This window comes from Podarcis cretensis (assembly GCF_951804945.1).
Source record: "Podarcis cretensis genome assembly, chromosome: 15".
NCBI classification, from domain to species: Eukaryota; Metazoa; Chordata; class Lepidosauria; order Squamata; family Lacertidae; genus Podarcis; species Podarcis cretensis.
The window spans coordinates 34,468,370-34,494,021 of NC_137185.1; the positions used below are offsets into that span (position 1 = coordinate 34,468,370).

A 25,652-nucleotide genomic window follows, 5' to 3' on the forward strand; every position below is an offset into this window, starting at 1 on the left:
GGCTGTGTATCAGTGATATATCAGGAACATTTCTGTCTCTTTTTTCTTACACACACACACACACACACACCAGTACATAGTATGTCCATGCCTACAAGAGACAACAGGAAAACTCAGTTGTGGCACACTTTATTATGCCCATCTCCTATTTTGTTCATGCCACTTACGGAGTTGGCCTTTGATCTCTTCCATCTTCTTCCACTTTTCCCATCTGAAATACATTAGTTGCTATGGAAATGCATGGAGGAGGGCCCATGGAACTCCCAAATGCAAAGTAAAGGCAGTTTAATAACTGGTGCCTTGGCCTGAAAAATGCTCTGGATTACTTAAGGCCATTACTGGTGTACGTGTCTAATTTGTGTACACTCAGCGATGTGCTCCATAGAAGCAGCTAAGGATAGGAAGAGATACACCACCATACCAGGAAATGCAGCTTCAGAGAGACTTAAATTCCGACAGCCAAATTCTCATTTCTTACTTCCTGGTTCTCATTTAGCTGAGCTCCTTCGCTGAGCTGGCATACCTCATAGCAGCAGCAGTGCGCTGGTCGGAGCTGAGCAAGGAAGTCACCACAGTAGGATCCAGGAGCAGCGAGAATAAGCTGAGATCCAGCTTACCATGAGCCAAGCAAAGTTTCAACCTGATGTCAGCGGCAGGACTGAGGAGAAATTGTGGGGGCCGTCCCTCCTTCTCCTGAACCTTCCTGAGAACAGGACAGTATAGATTCAGAACAGTGGTTTGCAGAAGGGCATAGTTCACAGGCTGCAGAGGGGAGAAGCTGGGAAGTATTGGGAGAGGAACAGCAGGAAGAAGAAGAAGAAGCACCAGGGGAGATACAGCTGACAGACTCAGTGTCCTTGGAAAGCATTCCTGACCTCTCCTCTCCCAGGACCAGGTGAACATTGAGAGTAGTAGAACAGAAAGCTCAGAGACAGAAAGCTCAGATTAGCCGACGCAGGGGTGACATAGAATAGGAGAGACGTAGGGGGAGGGACTTTACTTGGAGCAACGCCATTATCTAGGGAAGACTGCATTCCTTCGTCTCTCTCTGTGAATAGTGAATAAAATTACTTGGTAAGAACTTTTACTGTTTATCTGATTCTTGGCTGCCACCCTGGGAAGGATTGGATTCCCCAAAACCCGACGCCTGAACAGAAAGCCTTTAGTGCAGCCTTTCTCAACCTTGGGTCTCCAGATATTGTTGAACTACAACTCCCGTCACCCCTAGCTAACAAGGCCAGAGCTCAGGGATAATGGGAATTGTAGTCCCAAAACATCTGAAGGGCTGAGTTCGCCTATGCCTGCTCTATTCTCTCGAAGAATCAACTAGGAACCTACGGCCCTGGACCATAGCTCTCCCTATCCCTGAACATTGTCCTTGCTGGTTGGTGCTAATGGGAGTCAGACTGCTACAATATTGCAGGGTGTGTGTGTGTGTGTGAATAGATTCCCCATTCCTGGCATAGACAGATGCTCTACCTCAGGCATAGGCAAACTTGGTCCTCCAGATGTTTTGGGACTACAAGTCTCATGATCCCTGGCTAACAGGACCAGTGGTCAGGGATGATGGGAATTGTAGTCCCAAAACATCTGGAGGGCCGAGTTTGCCCATGCCTGCTCTACCCTGCATCCCTATTGACTTACCAGTTGGGGCTATTGCATCTTTTAATGAGGCCCTTTCTATTTCACTGGCCATATTTGTGGTACCAGCGGTCCTAGCTGTGATGATGGGAAGGGTGCATTCGGCATTGTTGCTTAAGCGTGTATAAAAGGTAAAGGGACCCCTGACCATTAGGTCCAGTCATGGCCGACTCTGGGGTTGTGGCGCTCATCTTGCTTTAATGCCCGAGGGAACCGGCGTACAGCTTCCGGGTCATGTGGCCAGCATGACTGAGCCGCTTCTGGCAAACCAGAGCTGCGCATGGAAATGCTGTTTACCTTCCCGCTGGAGCGGTACCTATTTATCTACTTGCACTTTGAGGTGCTTTCGAACTGCTAGGTTGGCAGGAGCAGGGACCGAGCAACGGGAGCTCACCCCATCACGGGGATTCGAACCACCGACCTTCTGATCGGCAAGTCCTAGACTCTGTGATTTAACCCACAGCGCCACCCGCGTCCCTTAAGCGTGTATGGCAGCCCACAAAAAATCCTTTGCGGGGCAACCACTGTGCCACAGGAGAGGGAGACAGTTCTTAAGTGGCTTGCACCTATTATGTGCATAGTGGTGATGTGAGTCAGCTCAGACTCTAAAGAGCTGGTTGAGGATAACACATTTTTTGTCTACAGCGGTTTAATCTATTTCACCGTAATGGACAGAAGTGTTCTGCTTGTTTGTTTTTTGGCTGTTGTGGAAGTGATGCTGCCTAAAAGTCATAACTCACGTGCAGTCATTGCAACATTTAGCGGAACCCCCATTTATATCCGGAAGCTTTCTTCTGCCAGAGTGCACTCTACGCTTTCCGTAGACATCCAGAGAAATGCACTTTCTGATAGATTTATGGTTAGTGCTGAAATTTATAACTCACTCAGTTGCGTGGGGATCATTTTCTATTTTATTTTCCTTTAATATCTAGTAAAAGCAGCTTTTTTTTCTTGGAGACAATAGAATAAAATGTTTCTGTTGGGAGCCTTTTGGCTTTGAGGCTGTTCGCCGCTGAAAAAGATTCTGCAGAAAACACTCCTTCGTGCAGGTTGCAACAAACCTCAAAACCTTGCTTACAAGTACTTCGTTGATGCTTCGAAGATACGGGAGGGGTCCAAGCGCTGCCTCCCTTTATTCCAAAACCTGCACAAAGTTTTATGGAATAACTGTCCCATTGGGAGGGAGGAGGAAATTAGAAAACTCAGGTGGGCTGTGACTCTCGCCCCAGTTCTTGCAGACATTGAGGGAGGTATTCAGCTTTTCAAACACTCCTGCTTGATTTCTTGAGACATCTCTAACCCCCAAATTCTATCAATTTCAGTAGAATCTGATTGCAACTAAATTGGCCTGAATCCAATAAATGTGTGTTCACTCTTGTGTGTGTGCAACAGATTGGAGTAAATGGTTGTATATGTCCCTGCTGGCCTTATAAACAATGAGTCACTGAGCATCTAAGAGACTTTTAATGTAATGCAAATGCACTTATATGTGCTAACTCCGGGAATTCTTGATCACGTTTGATGACAGATTTTTGGTATTATGGTCTCTAACTATTGGAGGTGGGGAGACAAGTGAGGCAGATTAAAAAGGCCATGAAAAATGTTACTGCTGGGATAATTACCTGGACTAAACAAAAAGCCATCAAATCGAGAGCTGGAGGAGAAATTCTGCCCTATCTAGGTGAGGCGAATCAAATCAAGGCCGCAGGACTTCACATGCTTAATGCTACCCATGCTGTTTTGCGTACTTAAGTGTCCAGACATCATTCCACAGCCCAAAAGCAATGAATGTCTGGGACATCCAAACAGGACTCCCCACCCCCTAAGTAAGAACTATAAAATTTATTGAACTCAGATTAGGTTAGAAATATCCATTTGAATTGCAAACGGGTAAATAAGGTGGAGAATACTGGTAAACGGCAACGTGTCCATGTGAGAAAAGTGGGAATCTAGGGAAATTAGTACTGATTATGATGGTGATGAATTAACTAAAGGTGGTTCTGCACTAGGAGGTTAGCATGAAATTGCCACGCTTTGTTCACTCTGTGCGGCATCTGCATGAAGTTGGCATCAAATTGTTGGGCCATTGCTTGCCCCCTGTGGGACTTCCATCTTCCCCTGCCCACCTTGACTGCAGAAAGTCTTACGTTTTCTTTTTTTAGACAGAGTGGAATAATCGCCGCAAGGATAGATTATTCCACTCAGTCCTGAAAACTGCCGTAGTTTTCAAGAGGTGTGAACGGTATCCTCTGGAACATCTTCACTCTTGCTGTTCTAGTCAGTGCCATTTTATATATATCTCTGCGTGTGTTATCCATCTTTTACAGTGGAGTTAATATGTTTCTTTCGGTTACATTAAAAAAAGAATCACACAATAGTGCTTTAATGAAAAAGTGTTATGGTGCTAATTAAAAAAAATATTATTTTGTCTTTTTTATATATAAAAACCCCCCACTGCTTCTAGGTCACAATCATTTCTGAGCTTTGGATTTGCGTGAAAAGTTTGTAACACTGAAAAACTTTTTTTTTCTAATTAAAAAATCCAACAGATCTTTAATTTATTGATTATTTTTTTTAAGTGCTTTGGCACAAATGTAAAAATCAGCCTTAAAATGGCTTCTGGGGCGAACTGTGACTTCCCCATCTGCACAGCTATGTCATACCCATTGCAGCAGACAGAACATAATGGGGTGGACACACCAATATAACTGGAAATTCAGCTGCAATTCTGTTTGTAGCTTACAGCGGAAGAGCAATGACTGGATAGTGCTAGGAGTGTGGAGCTGAGCATGACGCAGCTTCGGTGACTGGCTCCTCCAGAGCGCTTGGCCTCCTCCACACGGCGCACGTGTGACATCACACACGCTCAACACATATGACATCACACGCACACTCAAGACACATGATGTCACACACGTGCAACACATGTGACGTCACACACACATACCGTTCCCCCTCAATGCTGAGGGCAACTTGCCGCCTATGCTTCTGGGAATGTTCTGTTCCAAGTTACTTCATCCTTTGTGGCACATACACAGGACAGGACTTTTTCAGTAGTGGCACCCAGGCTCTGAATGTCCCTCCAACGCTCTTCCAAGGCTCTTAATTCCTCCTCAATACCACCTTAGAAAGATCCAGGGCTTTTTTTTTTTCAGCCAGAACTCAGTTCTGGCACCTCTCAGGTGGACGCCATTGCCATTATAAGAGGACAAGGGAGCCATTCATGGTGAGTCAAATCAGGATCAAATCAGAAACCTGGGCGGCTTCTCTAAATCAGGGATGTCCCTAAAAAATAGGGACACTCAGAGGCTCTGTTAGGATGCAGTGAAGATTTTCCTCCAAATGGCATCATGAGCTGTTGACAGGCTACTGACTGGTGTTTCCACTGGCAGTAGCCAGCATACGATTAGGCTTATTAAATTTCTATAAAGTGCCCCCAACCTTCTGCCATGACTGGTGCTAGTGGTAGGGCTTTGGATATAGCGGCACACCATTCAGCCCCACTGCTCCCCAAATAAGAGCTAAGGTTGTTCCTTTAACTGTTTGCCATTGTTGTTGTCACTGTTGTAGACCCTAAGAAGGAGAATGGGGCTGCCTGGGCCAGGACAGAGAGGGAGAATGGGGCTGACAGGTGACCTTGCAGAGGCATCTAGTGGGCTGGGAAGGTCTCTACCTGGGTTGGGAGAGCATAAAGGGTAACGGGGAAGTTCCCATGGGGGGGTGGACCTCCCTTGTCTTGTCCCATCCCTTCATCAGTCCCTGCAGTGCAAGGCATGGGCTCCACCTCTGGGGATTTCAGAGAGGCCAGCTCTGGCTCGTCCATTTTGCCTGTCTGGCCACCAACTCTGCCTCTGGTGTTGTCAGAAATCCTGTCCTGTCCCACCTCTCCAGAGGCAGTCATTACCTCACCTGTCCCATCCACTTCTGATGAGGCAGTAACACCTCCTCCAACATCCAGCTCACAGAGATGTCAGCAGGCAGGCCTTCAGTTCAGCCTTCTTGGAGAAATGCCCGGTTGCTTGACCAGTCTCCAGAAAGGAACCGTTTGCCGTGCTAAGTCGTGTCTGCAGGGGGCATGTTGTTGTTGTTGGACCAGCGTCTTTACTTGTATACAGCTCCATCTGGTACACAGACTGAGACCCTATCTGGCCGCAGACTGTCTCGCCAGAGTGGTGCATGCTCTGGTTATCTCCCGCTTAGACTACTGCAATGCGCTCTATGTGGGGCTACCTTTGAAGGTAACCTGGAAACTACAACTAATCCAGAATGTGGCAGCTAGACTGGTGACTGGCAGCGGCCACCAAGACCACATAACTCCAGTCTTGAAAGACCTACATTGGCTCCCAGTACGTTTCCGAGCACAATTCAGAGTGTTGGTGCTGACCTTTAAAGCCCTAAACGGCCTCAGTCCAGTATATCTGAAGGAGCGTCTCCACTCCCATCATTCTACCTGGACACTGAGGTCCAGCGCCGAGGGCCTTCTGGCGGTTCCCTCACTGTGAGAAGCCAAGTTACAGGGAACCAGACAGAGGGCCTTCTCAGTAGTGGCACCCGCCCTGTGGAACGCCCTCCCACCAGATGTCAAAAAGAAAAACAACTACCAGACTTTTAGACGACGCCTGACGGCAGCCCTATTTAGGGAAGCTTTTAATGTTTGATGCATTACTGTATTTTAATATTGTGTTGGAAGCCGCCCAGAGTGGCTGGGGAAACCTAGCCAGATGGGCGGGGTATAAATAATATATTATTATTATTATTATTATTATTATTATTATTATTATTGGCATATGTACCACCTGCTGTGCCTTTGAACTGCATTTTGCATCAATCTGAGCAGTGAAGATTTTGGCAGAAACCAGTTCTTCATCAAGCTGGATCCAGGACTATTGCTATGAGTGTTGAACTGGAAGCCCAAAACAGCAGAATATAAATAGTTTAATAAATAATACCTTCTTGCAGGTAGGATCAAGCACTGGGGGGGGGGGGATGAATTTTGCTCTTTAATAAAAGGGACCATAGCTCAGTGGCTGAGTGTAGACTTCACATCCCAGGTGTAATCCCTCGTATCTGCAGCTACAAGGTTTGAGTAATCCAGGTATGGAAAAGGCCTGAGACACGGGTTTCAGTCTGTGTTGCTAACCTCATTTGGTTTTGCCACACGGCGCAGTGCCTGTAAACAGTTATCAGTGGTAGTCATGCAAATCACACACTCTTTATAGTGGAAGAAGGAGCAGCTCAGATCCCTCTGTGCCAATCTGTGATAAATGAGCAGTGCGGATCCAGCTGTCCTGTGGATCTGCGGGGGGGGGGGGGCAAGTAAGCAACTGGTAGGTGAAAGACAACTTCTGGTTCCTGAACTAAATATCAGAGTTAATGCCCTGCTAAATTATTTTTTCTGTCTGTTAGCGTTGGCTGTAAAAGCCGAAACGCCGAGTCCCTTGCACGCGGCAGAGGCTTCCAAGGTCGCTCATGGGGGAAGGCAAGAACTGCCCGGCAGTCAGACCACGGTACAGTTGGTTGGCTCTCTAATTGAGGTCGGCTTTCCCGGCCAAGGTCACTCGGAAGAAAATGGTTGAGTGGCTATGAAGTTACTGCTCGGGTTTATAGTGTGTCGGGAGTTTTATCACCCATAAAAAGAACTTTGCAAAATTATTTCTTCCCCCTTGCTCTGCCTCCACAAAACATGTTTCCAGAGCCCCGCTATTCAGCGAGATGTCTTTCAGTTTCGTCATGCGTGACGGTTTCTTCTTCGCCACCTTTTCATATTCTAGAAGCTGAGGTTTCCTTGCCGGTTTGGGCAAAGCAGGAACAGAAATGCTGTGAAGATTATTATTATTATTATTATTATTATTATTATTATTATTATTATTATTTTCTTAGCCTCTGCAAAGCAGACTTGAGTCCCTTTCTCTCCAGAAAATGTACATAAAAATGGTTTCTCCCCTGCCATGAAAAACAAAAACTAAATAAAAGCCCGAGTCTACATTTCTTTCTCCTACATGGAAGGATTAGGAAAAGGTGCTGAGCCTAAGTTGTGTCATTGACATTCATGAGTAAGGGGGCTCTGTCTCCTTAAGAGGGAAAGCAGGAGGCATCTAGAATTTGTCCATCCACAGTGAGCACAGAGACACAAGGCTGAGGAGGCACACAGGTCACTTGGTCACTGCTTTCCCCACCATCTGGAGATGTACCATGGTTCCTATTTAAATTATAGTAATTAGTTCTGAAGAATGCATCTATACCATGGGTAGGCAACCTAAGGCCTGGGGGCTAGATCTGGCCCAATCGCCTTCTAAATCTGGCCGACAGACAGTCCAGGAATCACCGTGTTTTTACATGAGTAGAATGTGTCCTTTTATTTAAAATGCATCTCTGGGTTGTTTGTGGGACATACAAATTCATTCATTTCCCCCCTCCCATTCATTTCCCCCCAAAAAAATATAGTCCGGCCCCCCACAAGGTCTGAGGGACAGTGGACCAGCCCCCTGCTGAAAAAGTTTGCTGTCCCCTGATCTACACATACAAATTGGCGTACACAAATCTTATGCAAATAGCTATCCCTTTTTGGGATGATGTATTTCCTCTTTGGGGGCTCGGTCTAAATGGTCACCCTATTTGCGTTATACGAGATGTTAAATATGTCCTAACAGCTCTGGCAAAAGCAAGTCGCTTAGCATTACTTCGCTATGGAGGGAGAAGGTCAGCTCACGAAAGCTCATCATCTATATTGAAATAGAGGGACTGTTCACATCAGAATGCTTGCGTGCATACCATTCAACTGTCTGGGTAACGGGGACATCCCGTTTTTGTGCAAGAGCACAGCAGCCATTTTGGGCGCTCCAATCTTTGCACTCAGATCTTGACCCCATAAAGCACTTTTTCAGGGCTGCGACCTCACATGGTGCCCTAGAACACATGCTTTTGGGTGCTGTGCTCTCATGCGAGAGCACGGTCCTGAAAAATGCAGGTCTTTGTGGGCCATGATCTCACAAAGGCCATTTGACTCCTTTTTTTTTTGCCTTGACATGTTGGAGGGTATGATGTGTGCAGAGTCCTCAAGGATCTACACTGGTTCCCAGTCCGTTTCCGAGCACAACTCAGAGTGTTGGTGGTGACCTTTAAATCCCTAAATGGCCTCGGCCCAGTATACCTGAAGGAGCGTCTCCACCCCCATCGTTCAGCTTGGACACTGAGCTGCAATACGGCCGCAGTTTATTCATTATTTGGCCTACAAATTCCCAGACCTCGTTTCACAGTCATTTATCCAGAGGTAACAGTCCCTGAACCTCATTTAAAACCTCTGGCTTGCTGCAATGTTCAAGGGGTATATGAGAGGTGATTGGTGAGTCAACAGCCCCTGCCAAATGCTCTTGACTCGACTCTTGTGGTGTTTTTTTTTTTTTTTCTGGGATAAGAAATTATTCAAAATAGTGATGGCCGACTGGTGGCCCATGAGCCAAATCTGGCCTGCAAAGCAATTTTCTCAGGCCCTAATTATATGGGAACACAGAGAGGCCTGATAATTCTTGGGGATGGGATTCAGATTCCATAAAATGACATGGTGACCTGCAAATGACAGAAAATAAATCAGCAAGCATGCTCTGTAGCTTCAACATCCTTGTTTGTGGTATAGATGGGATTTTATGCCGGGATAACAGCCCCTGGGCTAATAATAATCCTCAAACAGCATCCTTTCCCCCTTTCCGTATGAAATGAGAACCCTGTTAATAAATAAAAGGGGGGTTATTTACCTGTCACAACATCACAGTTTTAATGTGTTTTTTGCTGTCTTTTAATTTCGTAATGTAGAGTGTGGCATACATTATATCCCTATCTGTTGCTCCTTACGGGAAACTGGGCAGCAAGAGCCACATTCTGGTATTCTAAAATCCTGATTCCCCCCCCCCCCCAGCCTTCCCTCCCCTGTCCGCATTCTCTCCTGGCAGTTCCCCTCCTGGCTCACTTGCAGACAGAACAGTGCTGAATGTGCTAAATTAGGCCATTAGAGGAATTCATTTCTCTTTATTAGCGTGTGTCAAATCCTTTTTATTAGTGGCTGAAAACGACCTCTCTTCTGCAGTAAAATGTCAGGCCAGTTCAGCCCTTTTATTTGTTCTGCGCTGACGAGGATCAAACTTTCCCTGAATTAGTGTAGAGAGATTTATTTCCTCCAAATTCTGAATGGCTTGAGAGAGGGAGGGAGGGAGAGGGAGAGAGAGAGGGAGATGGGGGGGGGGGATATTCGCCAGTGCGTTCTGCTCAATATCAGGGCTCGTTTTACTCAGCCTAGGGTCCTTCCAGCTGATTTTTTTTAAAAAAAAAAATACTGTACACTTATTCACAGCAATACTGACCAATAACTAGATCTTGTTCACTCATCATGGAAAGAATATGCTTGCTGAGGGGGTGCTCCTTACTCTTAGTATTATTATTTAAGATTCCTTACCTGCTGTTCACTACAAGGTCCCAGAGGGGGTCACAGCAATCTAAAAATGCAATACAGTGGTACCTCTGGATGCGAACGGGGTCCGTTCCGAAGCCCCATTCGCATCCTGAAGCGAACGCAACCCGCATCTGGGCGTGCGCGTGTTGCGATACGCCGCTTCCACAGATGCATGTGAGGTCATTTTGAGTGTCTGCGCGAAACCTGGAAATAACGCATTCCGTTACTTCCAGGTCACTGAGGAGCGTAACCTGAAAACGCTCAACCTGAAGCATATTTAACCCGAGGTATGACAGTTAAAATATTCCTAGACTACAGGGGTCAGCAAACTTTTTCAGCAGGGGGCTGGTCCACTGTCCTTCAGACCTTGTGGGGGCTGGACTATATATTTTTTGGGGGGGGGGAAATGAACGAATTTGTATGCCCCACAAATAACCCAGAGATGCATTTTAAATAAAAGGACACATTCTACTCATGTAAAAACACGCTGATTCCCAGTCTGCCCGTGGGCCAGATTTAATACTAATAATATTTTTTATTTATACCCCACCCTCCCCAGCCAAGGCCGGGCTCAGGGTGGCTAACAAGCAATAATAAAAACAAGCTGAATGAAAACAACTTAAAAACAAAATACAACATTAAAATATTGAAACGTTAAAATGTTAAAATGCAGCCTCATCGCAGGAGGAGAAAGGAAAAGAAAAAAGAAAGAGGGGGAGGGAATCAAATTGGCTCCAAGCCAAAGGCCAAGCGGAACAACTCTGTCTTACAGGCCCTGCAGAAAGAAATCAGATTCTGCAGGGCCCTGGTCTCATGAGGCAGAGCGTTCCACCAGCCCGGAGCCAGTGTTGAAAAGGCCCTGGCTCTGGTTGAAGCTAATCTAACTTCCTTAGAGCCCAGGACCACTAGGGTGTTGCTATTTATGGACCTTAAGGTCCTCCGTGGGGCATACCGGGAGAGGCGGTCCAGTAGGTACCAGGGTCCTAGGCCGCGAAGTGCTTTAAAGGTCAAAACCAGCACCTTAAATCTGACCCTGTACCCCGGGAGCCAATGCAGCTGGAAAAGCACTGGGTGAATATGCTCCCATGACAGAGACCCTGTGAGGAGCGTCTCTGCAGCATTCTGCACCCGCTGGAGTTTCTGGGACAGCTTCAAGGGCAGCCCCGCATAAAGCAAATTACAATAGTCAAGCCTGGAGGTGACCGTTGCATGGATCACTGTGGCCAGGTTGGGGCGGGAAAGTTAAGGGACCAACTGCTTGATGCGGCAAAGGTGGGAAAATGTTGCCTTGGCTGTTGCTGTAACTTGCGCCTCCATGGAAAGGGAGGCGTCAAGGATTACACCCAAACTCTTAACGGAAGGCAGTGGCACTAATTGGGCCCCTGCAAGAGAAGGGACTTTAGAAGGTGAGCTCTGGCCTTGCTAGCTAGGGGTAATGGGAGTTGTAGTTCAACAACATCTAGGCCCATAGGTTGAGAAAGGCTGGACTAGTCCCTTCCAACTCTGCCATTCTGTGATCTATTAACTGATATTAGCTGTGCTTCCAGCATTGTAGGGGGTTGGACTAGATGATCCTTGGGGTACCTTCAAACTCTACCATTCTTTGATTGCAATCAAAGATCCCCAAATATACGTATGTCTCATTTGTCAAAGGTCAGGGTAAAGAGGTGTGTCCTTAGCTTACGATGAAAACTATGCGAGGTGCACCTCCATGGGGAAGGAAAGCCACAACTTAGGGGTTGCCACATATAATTCCCTCTTCTGGGCTGTCCCTCCAAAAAAAACAAAACCACATTCTGAGATCAGTGGAACTACCAAAAGGATCTCTTCTGCTGATATTGATACCTGGGAAGAATCTGTAGGGAAGGAGTCAAACTTTCATGACTTTGAAAAATGATGTTAGTGGAGATGTGAAGTCCTGCTCTCGAGTAGGAGAGTGCTTTGTGTTCAGAGAACTATGGGCATGATCCACTGTGGCAGTTTTAAGTCCTATTGACTTCAACAAGAAGGTAAAGCTCCTCTAGGATGGTGGCTAAGATTCAGCACTTCTCATTTTTTAAAAAATGCTAACACTGTGGCTAGTTTAAACTAAAGTTTAAACTAATGGGGGGGGAGAGTTCAGCAGCCTAGAAAACCACTTGGATAAGGGGCTTCTGAGATGTCTGCAAAAGCAATGAAATTTTGGAATACTCTGCCTTTTGCAACTCTCCTAGGAATTCAGTGGAGAATGGCTGGTGTGTGCTTCTTGAGCTTTGCATCAAGGCAAAGCTGGTGTAAGTTCCCCAGGAAACTTGTGCTTGGCTTCTGAGCTGATGAGGATGCCATTACGGCACTCTTAATACATGCCAGCCCTTGCTTATATCCTGAAATAACATCATTATGAAGTGCCATTGACTTTACAGCATATCCAAAACACCCCAAGCCTGGTATGCCGTCTTAATCTTTTGCAAAGCTGCTTCAGATGTACAGGTGTACTCAGTGTGCTGTCAAATGTGTCAAAACCACCAAGATGTTGCAAGTACTTGGTAGTTAGCTTTAGCCATGTAAATTTTCAACTTTACCCGGCATGGCAGTTGATTGTTGTTGTTTAGTCGTTTAGTCATGTCTGACTCTTCGTGACCCCATGATCTTCCACTGCCTCCCGCAGCTTGGTCAAACTCATTTTTGTAGCTTTGAGAACACTGTCCAACCATCTTGTCCTCTGTCGTCCCCTTCTCCTTGTACCCTCCATCTTTCCCAGCATCAGGGGCTTTTCCAGGGAGTCTTCTCTTCTCATGAGGTGGCCAAAGTATTGGAGCCTCAGCTTCAGGATCTGTCCTTCCAGTAGGACTCTCAAGAGTCTCCTCTAGCGCCATAATTCAAAAGCATCAATTCTTTGGCAATCAGCCTTCTTTATGGTCCAGCTACCAGTTCTCATTTTTCCCTGACTCCAAGGATTAGTGGGGCAACTAGACCTGGAACCTGGGAGCAAAGTCCAGTCCATGAGTCTCCCAACCAACGTCTAGAGAGTAGCAAATGATAGAAGCTGCAGCAGTGCCCACAGAGGCCTAGGCTGATCATGACAGCCGACAGCATCCTTCCTTTCATATTTTTGAAAACCCTTCTACATTCCTTATCTGTTACAGCAAAAAGAAAAAAGAAAAAGCCACAGTTTTGCAGCCCTGATTTTGAAAGAACTCCGTGAGCATGTACAAGCCTTTTTGCGTGTGAAGACCCCTAAACCCCCTCCAAAATAAATCACACAGGACACAGAATATTTGTTTAAGATTTTTTGGCGTTAATTTGGCCACGACTTTATTGATTACAGCATGTGACTGGTTGCTTAGGCATTGGTTCAAACTATCTGAACCTGCACAGTGGCAGGAACAGGACTGACAACTGGAACCTCCAGAGGTCACTAAGGGAAAATATACTGGGGGAGCACAGAGGCCGATTTCCACCTCTTAGTTCACCCCAGATGCTCCCAGGAACTCTGGCCTGGCCTGGCCCTACCCCTGAGAGGGGATCGGACAGAGCAAATCGAGCCCCTGGATTCCTTTAATGGAATTCCCTAGCAGCAGCAACAAAAATGAGGGCCAGGCACAGCCAACCCATAATCCCCTCCACCAAAGAATGAACCAATGCCTAACCGCCAACCTTACAAAGTTGTGACGATTTGCTAAATGGTAGGCAAAAACCAAATGGCACCAGCCAATCAGCCAAGTGGCAAAATTCCTACCGGGCCCCTGCTCCAAAAACAGATGACCCCTAGACAGGCATAGCAAGATCAAAAACACAACCTTAAATTATAGGGAGGGAGGGAGATCCATTGCACGATGCAAAAGAGAAAGTACTTCGCCTTGTGCAGCCCCTTAAATAGCCCCTTAGTTGCCAATCAAACCCCACCCTATAGAAATTTTCCCCCAGTAACAAAGAGGCAACCAATGAGGTGCAGAGGTCATCCAAACGGGCCCGCCCCAGCAACAAGAAGGCAGTTTGTTGATCTCACTGCAATACGTGGCTCTCCATGATTTGGAGGACACAATTTGCTCTAGCATGTTAGTGGTGTAGAAGCAGCTGTAATTATTATTATTATTATTATTATTATTATTATTATTATTTATACCCCGCCCATCTGGCAGGGTTTCCCCAGCCACTCTGGGCAACTTCCAGCAAAATATTAAAATACAGTAATTCATCAAATATTAAAAGCTTCCCTAAACAGGGCTGCCTTCTAAAAAGTCAGATGGTTGTTTATTTCCTTGTCATCTGGTGTTAAAAATGGAGGAGTACAGAAATGGTAATGGGGTGCTTCATGACTGGAGTAATATGAGTGGCCACCTAAAATGGTTCTCAACATCCAGGTTCTACATTTGTGTAGCTACACCTTTGCCTTTGGAGGCCAGGTTCCCTGTTGTAGAAGATATAAACATTTCTCAATGAAAGCAGGGTTGCAGATGCAGCTCAGTCCAAACCTGCCAAGGTCAAGCAGTCTAGGTTCAAGCACAACTCAGAGACAAAGCTGAGCAGCAGTCCGAGGGCAACATCAGAAAGAGTTCAAGAAACATACAACAGAGAAAGGCAGCGCAACTTGAATCAGATCCTAGGAGCCTAAATTACTCCTTAACCACAGCTGCTGGCAGTGGAGTATTAGTAGGGCTTGCTTACTCTTAATTGACCCCTCACTCCCAAGCAGATGTACTTTTCTTTTGCCTGAATTCAAAGCTTTTGGTGCTGGAGCTGTCAGCGATGGTTTGTTTTTGTACTTATTTGTGTTATGTCTTTTGTGGCTTTTATATTGTGATCTTATGGTTGCGTGTGGAGGTCCCCAAGCCACCCCTCAAATAATTCACAAATCACACGTAATTTTAGTTTAAGGTTTTTGGCACTATTTTGGCCACAACTTTATTAAAATACAAAATCTGTGAGTGGTTGCTTAGACATTGGTTATGACTATCTGTCCCCCCACCTGGGACAGAACTGACTTTCCAAACTCCATCGGAAGCCAGTGAAGGGAAAACAATGTTGGGGATCAATTGAGCTGTGCAGCAGTCCCTCACCGCTCACCCAACCTGCTCCCCAAGGCTTGCCAGCCCTGGTCCCATTTCAGGGATTGGACGAAATCGTGGCAAGCCCCAGGATTCCTTTAACGGAATTCCCTTCCACACCATCATTGGAGGGGCAAGCCCAGCCTATCCTGACCCCTCCTCCACCAATTTTTATAACCAATGCCTAACCGCAACCTTACAAGTTGTGACGAATTGCTAAGTAGTAGGCAAAAACCAAATGGCACCAGCCAATCAGCCAAATGGACAAAATTCCTACTAGGCCCCTGCCCCAACGGTAGACGACCCCATGACAGGCATAGCAAGGTCAACCGGAACTCAGGGCGGGCGGGCGGGTGTTCCGATGCACTCTGCGAAAGAGAAAGCAAAAGCAGAGTGCCCCAATATTTAAAGCCTATGGTCCCACTCTCCCAATTTGCTACATGCAATTTGCCCCAGTAACCCGGTCAGCCAATCATTGTGCCAGGCAATAAGCATTAACCTGCCTGGCAACAGAGGGCTCGCCCGGCGACCCCCACTGCAAACCGTGCTCTCATTTTACGGAGAACAAGCTTTGCAAACTGCCCCGAGATGTACAGGTAAGAAGGTAAAAGGGATCTACAGGTATAAGGCGGTAAACAAATTTTAATAATTTTAGTAGTAATAATAACAGCAATAATAAAACCAATTACCGGTAATTAGGGTGAGAGTGGAACCCAGAGTTATCCTCTTGTTCTATAGCCATGTTGTCAGCTACCCACTTTTTCTGTCTGCCACAAGCAGCTTCAAAGCCTTCACAGAAGCATTCTGTTTGAGGCCATTTCAGTGAATGAGGTGACCTCCAGGGGGGTTGAATCAATAAAACTACCACTATATTATGTTATTTTCTTCACTTTCTTTAGGAATGACTGTTTCTCATGATGAATGGGCACTCCCATCGATAATGGCTAGAAAACACACCAGCTGAGACTGTGTCCTTGCCTCTTTCATGCACAGAAATAGTATCAATAGTCGGTAAAATAAAACTTTCTGTAACACTCAGAATCCTAGAACTGTAGAGTTGGGACCTAAAGCATCCATGACAGTTGTGAGATAATATACCACATTTAGATCATGGGATGAGCTCAGAGCCTGCACTTTTGGTCACTTGCTTTACCATCTAATAAGACTTTGCTTGATACCACTAATGGAAATTGGCTATGTCTTGCCAGTACTGCCATGATGCTTTGCTGAGACTTTAAAATGTTGACTATAATAGCAGGACCAACCCAGTCATTAGGCAGCTGATTTCGGTTGTCTATGAAAGGGCAGCAAATTATTGGCTCTTCAGTTTAATGCTATTGCCAGGATAGGGAGATGGAATGTGTGGGATTTTCTTCTTCAGATGCTAAAATAACTTGACTGGCCAGTGGTATTATGCATTTTTGCCTTGCTTCTCCACCCTGGGCAGCAAAATTTATTCCTTAGGAACAAAACTTACAATGGGCTGTGTCCAATGTGGACAGCTGTTAGATGATGATGATTTTGTTATCCAGTCATGAGAGTTGTGAGGAAACCTCTTCTTCCCCTTAAAAAGGTAAAGGTACCCCTGCCCGTACGGGCCAGTCGTGTCCGACTCTAGGGTTGTGCGCCCATCTCACTTAAGAGGCCGGGGGCCAGCGCCGTCCGAAGACACTTCCGGGTCATGTGGCCAGCGTGACGAATCTGCTCTGGCGAGCCAGCACCAGTGCAGCACATGGAAACGCCGTTTACCTTCCCGCTATAAAGCGGTCCCTATTTATCTACTTGCACTTAAGAGTGCTTTCAAACTGCTAGGTGGGCAGGAGCTGGGACCGAATGACGGGAGCTCACCCCGCCGCGGGGATTCGAACTGCCGACCATGCGATCGGCAAACCCTAGGTGCTGAGGTTTTACCCACAGCGCCACCCGTGTCCCTTTCTTCTTCCCCTTACAGTGTTGTAATTCCCAGAGTTCCCAGAGAAGAGAGATTTTGGGAATTGTAGGTTTGTGAAAGGAAAAGAAGTCTCCTGTCAGCACCCTTAACAAACTATGGTCCCCATGATGCTTTGGGGGAAGCCATGACTGTTTAAAGTGGTATGATACTGCTTTAAATGCACAGTGCAGATGGAGCCTAAACCTCTGTGCGTATACTCTTGAGTAGGACCAGCATTGGATACAACCCAATGTCACCTACAGGGAACATGTATTTATTTGTTACATGCATGTGCAGTGCTATAGGGAGACAGCAGGGGCAAGCACCCCCCAGACAAGGAACACACACACACACACTGCAGTTGCTGGACTCTGAATATTTTTGCGGTGAGGACTCATTGCAAAAATAAGAGTGGAGGGGTGTTTTGTAGAATCAAACTACATTCATACCTCGGGTTACAGACGCTTCAGGTAGCGTTTTTTCGGGTTACGGATACGCCGAAACCCAGAAGTCCTGGAATGGGTTACTTCCGGGTTTCGGCAGTCGCGCATGCACAGAAGTGCTAGATTGTGCTTTGCGCATGTGCAGAAGCACCGAGGCACAACCCGCATGTGCACAGACATGCTGCGGGTTTTGAACGTGCCTCCCGCATGGATCACGTTCGCAACCCGAGCATCCACTGTAGAGTGAAGGGGGTGTTTTGTAGAATCAAACTTTGATGATTGACAGTAGAAAAAACGTTTTAGAATAAATTTCAGTGGCCAGACTGAATAAATTTCAGTGGCCAGGATCTGCTTTGTTTTACCCCACAACCCCAACTGGAGTCACATGCAATAAGGCATATGTTTAAAATGATAAGAATTCTGAGGCCAAGGATTTGTTGTGTTATGTTTGGTTTTTTAACGGACAGAAAGCACAAGTGGGAATCTTTGTGCTGACAAAACACGTCAGTGGATACCACCCCAAGTTTTTGTTTTTCTTTTTTTAAGGAAGGCAAAGTGGACAGGATATATGAAGCACAGCTCAAAAAGCCCTGGACCCATGCACCCCTCTCCTGCAGCAGTCATTTCTCTTGAATATCAACTTAATAAATAAATTTATTATTTTGGTCACAGACCTGTTCCAGCTCACATACAATATCAGGAAAGTCATAAAACACAATAGGGATACATTTGAATTTGCAATTGCGTATAACAGGGACAATACAGATAAAGAATGTCAACTTGCTCCTGTCTTAAGGAACAAACAAAAAAAAACCACCCTAAAAATTACATGCTGTTATGAGAGTCTGGGAAGGAGATTTTAAGTGTCCTAGCTGGTGTTTTTCCCATCTTCCACTTTCTAGGACTTTGTTCTTTTTGAGCCACAGCCATGTACAAAGAGGTTGCATCCCTCAAAGATTTTGCCAAGGGGTTGCAAACTGCTGCTTCTCTCTCCCTCTCTCTCTCTCTCTCTCTCTCTCTCCTCCCACTGCCTGCACTTTAATTCTCTCTATAACATTGAGAAGGAATTTGTGCTGTGTGCAAAGGTGTGTGCATGTGGAGGGGGGGTTGGGGTGCGTTGCTGAACTCCTACCACCTGGCATTACTGCTTGGATTATTAGTTCCTAGTAATTTAGTGCCCTTGCGCAGGGTCGATTTGTGCCTTTCATTTCTAATTGATCTAGAGGCTGTTTAAATGACAGCAGGCATCTGTTGAGAGTGGGAAGGTTCATAAGGCGAAATAATTCATAACACCGTCTGGAATTTGCCTTTCATATCCCTTAGCTAAGCCTCGGCAGGGCTGCCTAAATTACGACCAGGGAGGATTCCCCCCCCCCTCCATATTCAGCTCATGGCTTGAAGAATCTTGCATTAAACTGGGATCAGTCTAGATTAGACTGTAATATGCTGCAGTATTAGTAGCTGCAAATGAAGACTTATACCAGAGTTTAACCCCTTCACCTGCTTTTCTCTTTGCCTTGGTCCTGGAAGGCTTGGCTAATCCATTGGTTCCTCCGATTTGTTGATGTGTATAATAGATCTTTCAACCCACCGGACTCCTGGGATAACTTTAGCACTAAAGCATTCAAGACAACAGGTTTCGAAGAAATTAAAACACACTTGCTTTGATTAAATAAAGAGTGACTTTTCAGCCCTTAGTGAAATGGGCATATGGTTTTTCCAGCTCCTCACATATGTGAAGGCAGGAGGGAAATGGGATATCTGATATTATGTTAGGCCTGCGCTGCCAATCTCAGCAGCCTTGTTGCCAAATTAGTGTACAGAGGTGTGGAGTACTTAATTTACTTGCAATGTACCTCTTGCCCTTCTTAGTTTCCCTCAGTGTAATGTCAGTTAGCAGATGGGTAGCCCAAGTAAGTTTACTGTTCTCAGTTTAACGCTCCTTACTTGTTTTCCCCTTTAAACTCTAAGCAGGTGACCTTAGTTTCAGGAGTAGTCAACACATGGAGCAGGATTGTGCCTCCTATCCCAGACTCCCAACCTTCATATGGTAGTTAAGTTGTTTTCCATAGAGTCAACATGGGTACCCTCCAGTAGTGTAGTGGGAAATTCAGAAGTACAGGATCCCTTCATTACAGTCACATCCATATTCCCTCACAGCCATTGTTTATTATACAATAAACTTATGATTGTGCAATAATAATAATTGGGGTGCATTGTCTTTTGTTGCCTTTCAGCTAAATTTACTACAGTGGTACCTCAGTTCTTGAATGTAATCTGTTCCGGAAGACCGTTTGAGTTCTGAAATGTTCGAAAACAGAGGCTCAAAGGGCTGTCTGTAAACACAATTGAGAAGATTGAAAAACACACAGCGGAAGCCGTTCGACTTCGAGGCACTTTCGAAAACGGAAACATTTACTTCCGGGTTTTCAGCATTCAGGGGATGCGGGTGGCACTGTGGGTTAAACCACAGAGCCTAGGACTTGCTGATCAGAAGGTCGGCGGTTCGAATCCCCGCGACGGGGTGAGCTCCTGTTGCTCGGTCCCTGCTCCTGCCAGCCTAGCAGTTCGAAAGCACCCCAAAAAGTGCAAGTAGATAAAAAGGTACCGCTCCGGCGGGAAGGTAAATGGTGTTTCCGTGCGCTGTTCTGCTTCGCCAGAAGTGGCTTAGTCATGCTGGCCACATGACCTGGAAGCTGTACACCGGCTCCCTCAGCCAATAAAGCGAGATGAGCGCCGCAACCCCAGAGTTGGTCACGACTGGACCTAATTATTGGGGGTCCCTTTACCTTTACCTTTTCAGCATTTGGGTTCCAAAACGTTTGTCAACGGAGACATTCGAGAACTGAGGTATCACTGTGTTTTCTGTGCAAGTACAAATGAAGCTCTGCATCTGGGCAGCTGTAAAGAGATGCTGCCTTTTGCATTGTTCCTGAACGAGGATACAGAGCCTTGTGCACAGCATCCTATTGTATTGCTGCTGTTCTTAGCTTGTGCTGTTCTTTCATTGTTTGGCTTTAATTTGTCTTCTTTTGTATTACTCTCTGGATGGCTGCATTTAGTTGCTTGTTTTTAATTTGTGTGGGCTCTTTGAATGAGTAGTATGCAAACATTTTTCAATAAATATCTTTTTTAAAAACTTGTATACATGGAGACTGGTTAGGATAGATGTGTGTAGCTCAGGAGCAGTGACTGAGGACACAATCCCATGCCACACATGCACACACACACACACACCATTCCCCAAACGTATGAAAAGAGCCAGTGTCATTTCCCAGATGTGTGAGTTTCCCTGTATGTAGTTTTCCATGCTAGCAGCTGCCTTTACACTCCCCCTGCCAGATACATGTTTTAAGGATGTTCCTTTCCCTTCTCCTCTCCAGACCCCAGTTTTCAACAGTCAGTCAACAATGTGTGGCCAGTATGTTCAATTCTCATTGGTCAGTTTTTTGAGGGCCCCACCCCCTTAGGAGTTCCTTCTAATTATTATTATTATTTTGTCCTTCTGCAAAGCTTGGGATTGCTCCAAAACTGCTAATGCCACTCACTTGTGCACAGGTGATAATGTCTTGGTTACATGATCAATGGCAGTGGAAATAAAGGAAATGGTGGACCTCATCCACAGCATAAGTGAACTGTGTTTATCTGTGAAAATGACATTGTGTTTCCCTTTTCTCTTCAGACATCCTCTCTTCCCCCTCCTGACCCTGCTGTTTGAGAAATGTGAGCAGGCAACGCAAGGCTCAGAGTGCATCACTTCTGCCAGCTTTGATGTCGACATTGAGAATTTTGTACACCAGCAAGAACAAGAGCACAAACCATTCTTCAGCGATGACCCTGAGCTCGACAACCTGGTAATGGTTTTGCCCAGACCAGTTAGTCATGGAGTGTTGAACATTCTCAAGGGAAGATAGGTAGATAGATTATCAATAGGTAGGTAGTTAGAATGGGGGTGGGGCAAAAAGAGAGGGTAGAAAAAATGGTAGTAGAAAACTAGATATGAGGGAGACTTTTGATTCAAAATGCACACTAGAGTAAAGTGTGCATACACTGGTGAAAATAACATAGAAAAACACATTATGGGAAATTGCTTTGCAAAAATGTGTAGTTTAGGCAAAATTGCATAGAAGCAAGTTTGTGCAAGGAGAAATTTGCACTGGAATGCTTGTGAATTTTCGCGAGGACTTAAATTTGCAAACTGGTTTCGAAATGTGGAGAACAGAACTTAAGAATGGACAAATGAGAAACTGAGAGAAACAGAAAACTGGCAGGTTCGGCCATTTCTTTGGTTGACTTTTCTGATGGCTTTTGAGGGCACTATAACAGGCAGAGGGCTTTTATTTTTAATTTTCAGCAGTTCGAGACAGCAGCGCAGACACTTACTTTTAAACATCACTCCTCTGCCATTCCTGCCTCTGCCGTTCCAGTTTTTGTCCGCAGTTCCCATGGAGGCAGCAGTCCTCTGTCACGGGTCATCTCACCCCACATTTCATCTGAGGAAGGCTGCTACTGTCCTCCTTCAGATGTATTGCAGGGCAAGATGGTCCCTAAGGGAGGAAGGCCGCCAGCCACCATGGGAAAGCAGCAGCAGAAACTGTTTAAAAGAAAGAGAGGAGTGGGATGGGTTTGCTTTAGTTATGTCATTGCGTGATTTTTGTGGACGAACACTTTTAGTACATTTGCTTCATTTTAATAGGCGTTTATTTATTTAAGGCATTTATATGGTGATTAACCATTAGCATTTCTAAGTGGTGTACATAAAAATAAACCACACAGAGAATAAAACTATAAAAAAAAATCATCATAAAACTGAGCATAAATCCTGAACACTACATTAAAATGCCTGCTGGAATAAGAAAGCCTTTGTCATGTTCCTGAAGTTCAGCAGGGAACTTGTGCCTAACCTTAGTTGGGCAGAAGATCCACAGCTTTGGCCCGGCAACATTGAACACAATATACAATGTTGTGCGTTGTCCCTTTAAATTGCTTCAGGAATCCTTTTGCATGTCGAGGTCCCCGAGCCACCCTCCAATAACTCACACATCACACATCAGTTTTGTTTAAGGTTTCTGGCATCATTTTGGCCACAACTTTATTTAAATACACACATGTGAGTGGTTGCTTAGGCATTGGTTACGACTATCTGTCCTTGCCCCAGGGACAGAACTGACTTCTGGATTCCAGCGGAAGCCAGTCAGGGAAACAATATCGGGGAGAAATGAAGCTGGGCCTCAGCCCCTCACTTCTCACCCGCATGCTCCTGGGGGCTTGCACGGCCCAAGTCCGATGCCAGGGACTAGGACAAAAAGGATGGCAAGCCCCTGGATTCCTTTAACGGAATTCCCTCTCAGCAACACCATTGGAGGGGTAGGCACTTACCCCTCCACCAACCAGTTTTAAGCAATGCCTAACCACCAACCTTACAAGTTGTGACGATTTGCTACATAGTAGGCAAAAACCAAATGGCACCAGCCAATCAGCCAAATGGACAAAATTCCTACCAGGACCCTGCCTCAAAAGCAGACGACCCCATGACAGGCATGGCAAGGTCAAGCAAACACCCCCCCCCCAATTCAGGGAAGGTGGGCGGGTGATCCGCTGCAAGCAGCCAAGAGGACGCCCAAAGCCGGGCGTCCAGCATTTAAAACCTCTGTCCCCTCCTCCAAATTGGAAACAAGAAAATCTCCCCAGAGACCCAATTTAACCAATCCCTGCCTGGGTCTCTCCAAACATCCGCCCAGCAACAGTGGGGTGGCCTGTAGGCCCCCACCGCAACGCGTGCTCTCAGTTAGGGAGAAGACATTTTGTTTGAGGCAGTATGTACATTTAATAGAGATAATCCATTTGAAAAAGGAGAAACCTCTGACCATGCTGCTTGGCTAACACCAAGGAAACTCAGGTTGGGCTGCTGGAATAAGTTAGGCCATTTGAGAAAACATGCATATGTCTTATTTTTGCATAACAAAGCCTGCTTCTAAGAACCAGCAGTCATTCATGGAGGCTGCCTTCTTGGGAGGATAGAATCAGTAACATTGGGAGAATGGTTACGCTTGGGAATTGACATTTTTGAGAAGGAAATAGCCAATCTGCAGAGAGGACACTGTGCCTAAAGGGACAACGCCTCTGGCATTTATTTAGCTCTACCAATAGTTCCTTTGGAGAATAGCCTTATATTACAAGGGAAGAATCATTAAGGAAGCCTCGCAGCCCAAAGGGATTGTGAAACCATGGACTCCTCCACATGACCTATGTATTGAGCGTTCATCCTGATTTGCTTGCACAAAGCTTATGCGGAGGTTAGATGAGCTCCAGCCTTTATTGAGCGTCCATTTTGATTTGTTTACGGAGCAGTGTGCGTTCATCCTGATTTGCTTGCAGAGTGTATATTTGGTTTCCCATTAGCCATCCACGCATCCCACACTCCAGTGCATCTCACACATCACTTTCCAAACCACAAAAAGTCCAGTTCTTCGTTGCCAGGGTGACAGAGCCATTTAATCCACTTTAATTGTGCAAACCCAAAGTTCCAGTATGTGTTTCCGTCCCTTCCACAAAATACTGAATGCCTGGAGGTATCCCTTGCCAGTTGCAGATACCCTAGATCTATGTCTGTGGCTGGCTGCGTGTATATGTACTTATTGTTGTCGTTTAGTCATTTAGTCATGTCCGACTCTTTGTGACCCCATGGACCAGAGCCCGCCAGGCACTCCTGTCTTCCACTGCCTCCCACAGTTTGGTCAAATTCATGATGGTAGCTTTGAGAACATTGTCCAACCATCTCGTCCTCTGCCGTCCCCTTTTCCTTGTGCCATCAATCTTTCCCAACATCAGGGTCTTTTCCAGGGAGTCTTCTCTTCTCATGAGGTGGAGTCTCAGCTTCAGGATCTGTCCTTCCAGTGAGCACTCAGGGCTGATTTCCTTCAGAATGGATAGGTTTGTTCTTCTTGCAGTCCATGGGACTCTCAAGAGTCTCCTCCAGCACCATAATTCAAAAGCATCAATTCTTCAGTGATCAGCCTTCTTTATGGTCCAGCTCTCACTTCCGTACATCACTACTGGGAAAACCATGGCTTTAACTATACGGACCTTTGTTGGCAAGGTGATGTCTCTGCTTTTTAAGATGCTGTCTAGGTTTGTCATTGCTTTTCTCCCAAGAAGCTGTACTTATTACAGGTGTTGTAATAATAATTAATGGCAAGAATCACCTAGCCTCAGCAAAATGGTATATACAGCCACTGTCTTACATGCTAATAGTTCACGGTTTCAGAAAAGCCTGGCTAGCAAAGCTAATGTTAACTGTCGGCCACCCTCTTAAGTTTCCACATTACAGCTTCATAATATCAAGCTCTGCTTGGTCAAACCCAGTGTCCCTCCATTCCACGGCAAATGTTACATATCTTGGGTGATGTGGTTGGTGTGATATGAGGAATATTTAAAGGACACACAGACAATAATTTTGCATACACGGATCCCCATGTTAACGTCGGATTGTGTTGATAATGTGATGTCAGTTAAAATGTTATGGCTGAAAAATGTAAATAATGGTGTCTCTTTTGCATGATTATTGCCACCAGGGCAAGACTCTGGCATCTGGTTTTGTAAATGCAGTCCCACCTAATGCAGGCATCTCGCTCAAGCTTCGTAGGTCTGCATCTGGTCAGTCCCTGGTTGGGAGGCTGCTTTGAGTTCATTGACAGAAGAAGGGAAATGTATGGGTGATAAATACCTTGAAAAGTGCCACCCAGAGCATAACATGAGCAGATCCTGCTGACTCAGGCCATTGGCCCATCTAGTCCAGCTTCCTGTTCTCACTGTAGCCAGCCAGACTCTCGGGGAAAGCCTGCAAACTGGACCTGAGGACAAGCAAAACTCTGCCACCTGGAAACTGGCATTCAAAGGGATACTTCGCATAGTAATGATGTTCCCTGCAAATAGGTAATGGCTGCCTGATTAGCATAATTAGTGCATAGTTATCTCTCTTAGGTACTCTTTGCAAATCCATGCATTGTGATTGGCCAGCCCCATTATTACCCAAATAGAGCACGTAGCTTTGAATAGTTATAGCATTGTGAACGGCTCAGTAGCCGCGCTGCAAATATGCTGATAATTCCTTTAACTGTCTAGTATAATCCTGTCTTCCAGCCTTTCTGTCTCTTTAGGATCTGACG

The 25,652-nt window shown here is 45.8% G+C and overlaps 1 protein-coding gene across 7 annotated transcripts in view; it reads left to right on the plus strand.

Annotated features, from left to right (window-relative positions):
- The window catches only part of PKNOX2 (PBX/knotted 1 homeobox 2), a 456,599-nt gene that overhangs the window by 340,497 nt on the left and 90,450 nt on the right, over positions 1-25,652 (plus strand). For all 7 annotated transcript variants that reach the window (XM_079955104.1, XM_079955109.1, XM_079955105.1 and 4 more), the window contains one exon: positions 21,167-21,338. In XM_079955104.1, the coding sequence (XP_079811230.1) occupies positions 21,167-21,338 (172 nt within the window). The remainder of the gene's footprint in view (positions 1-21,166; positions 21,339-25,652) is intronic.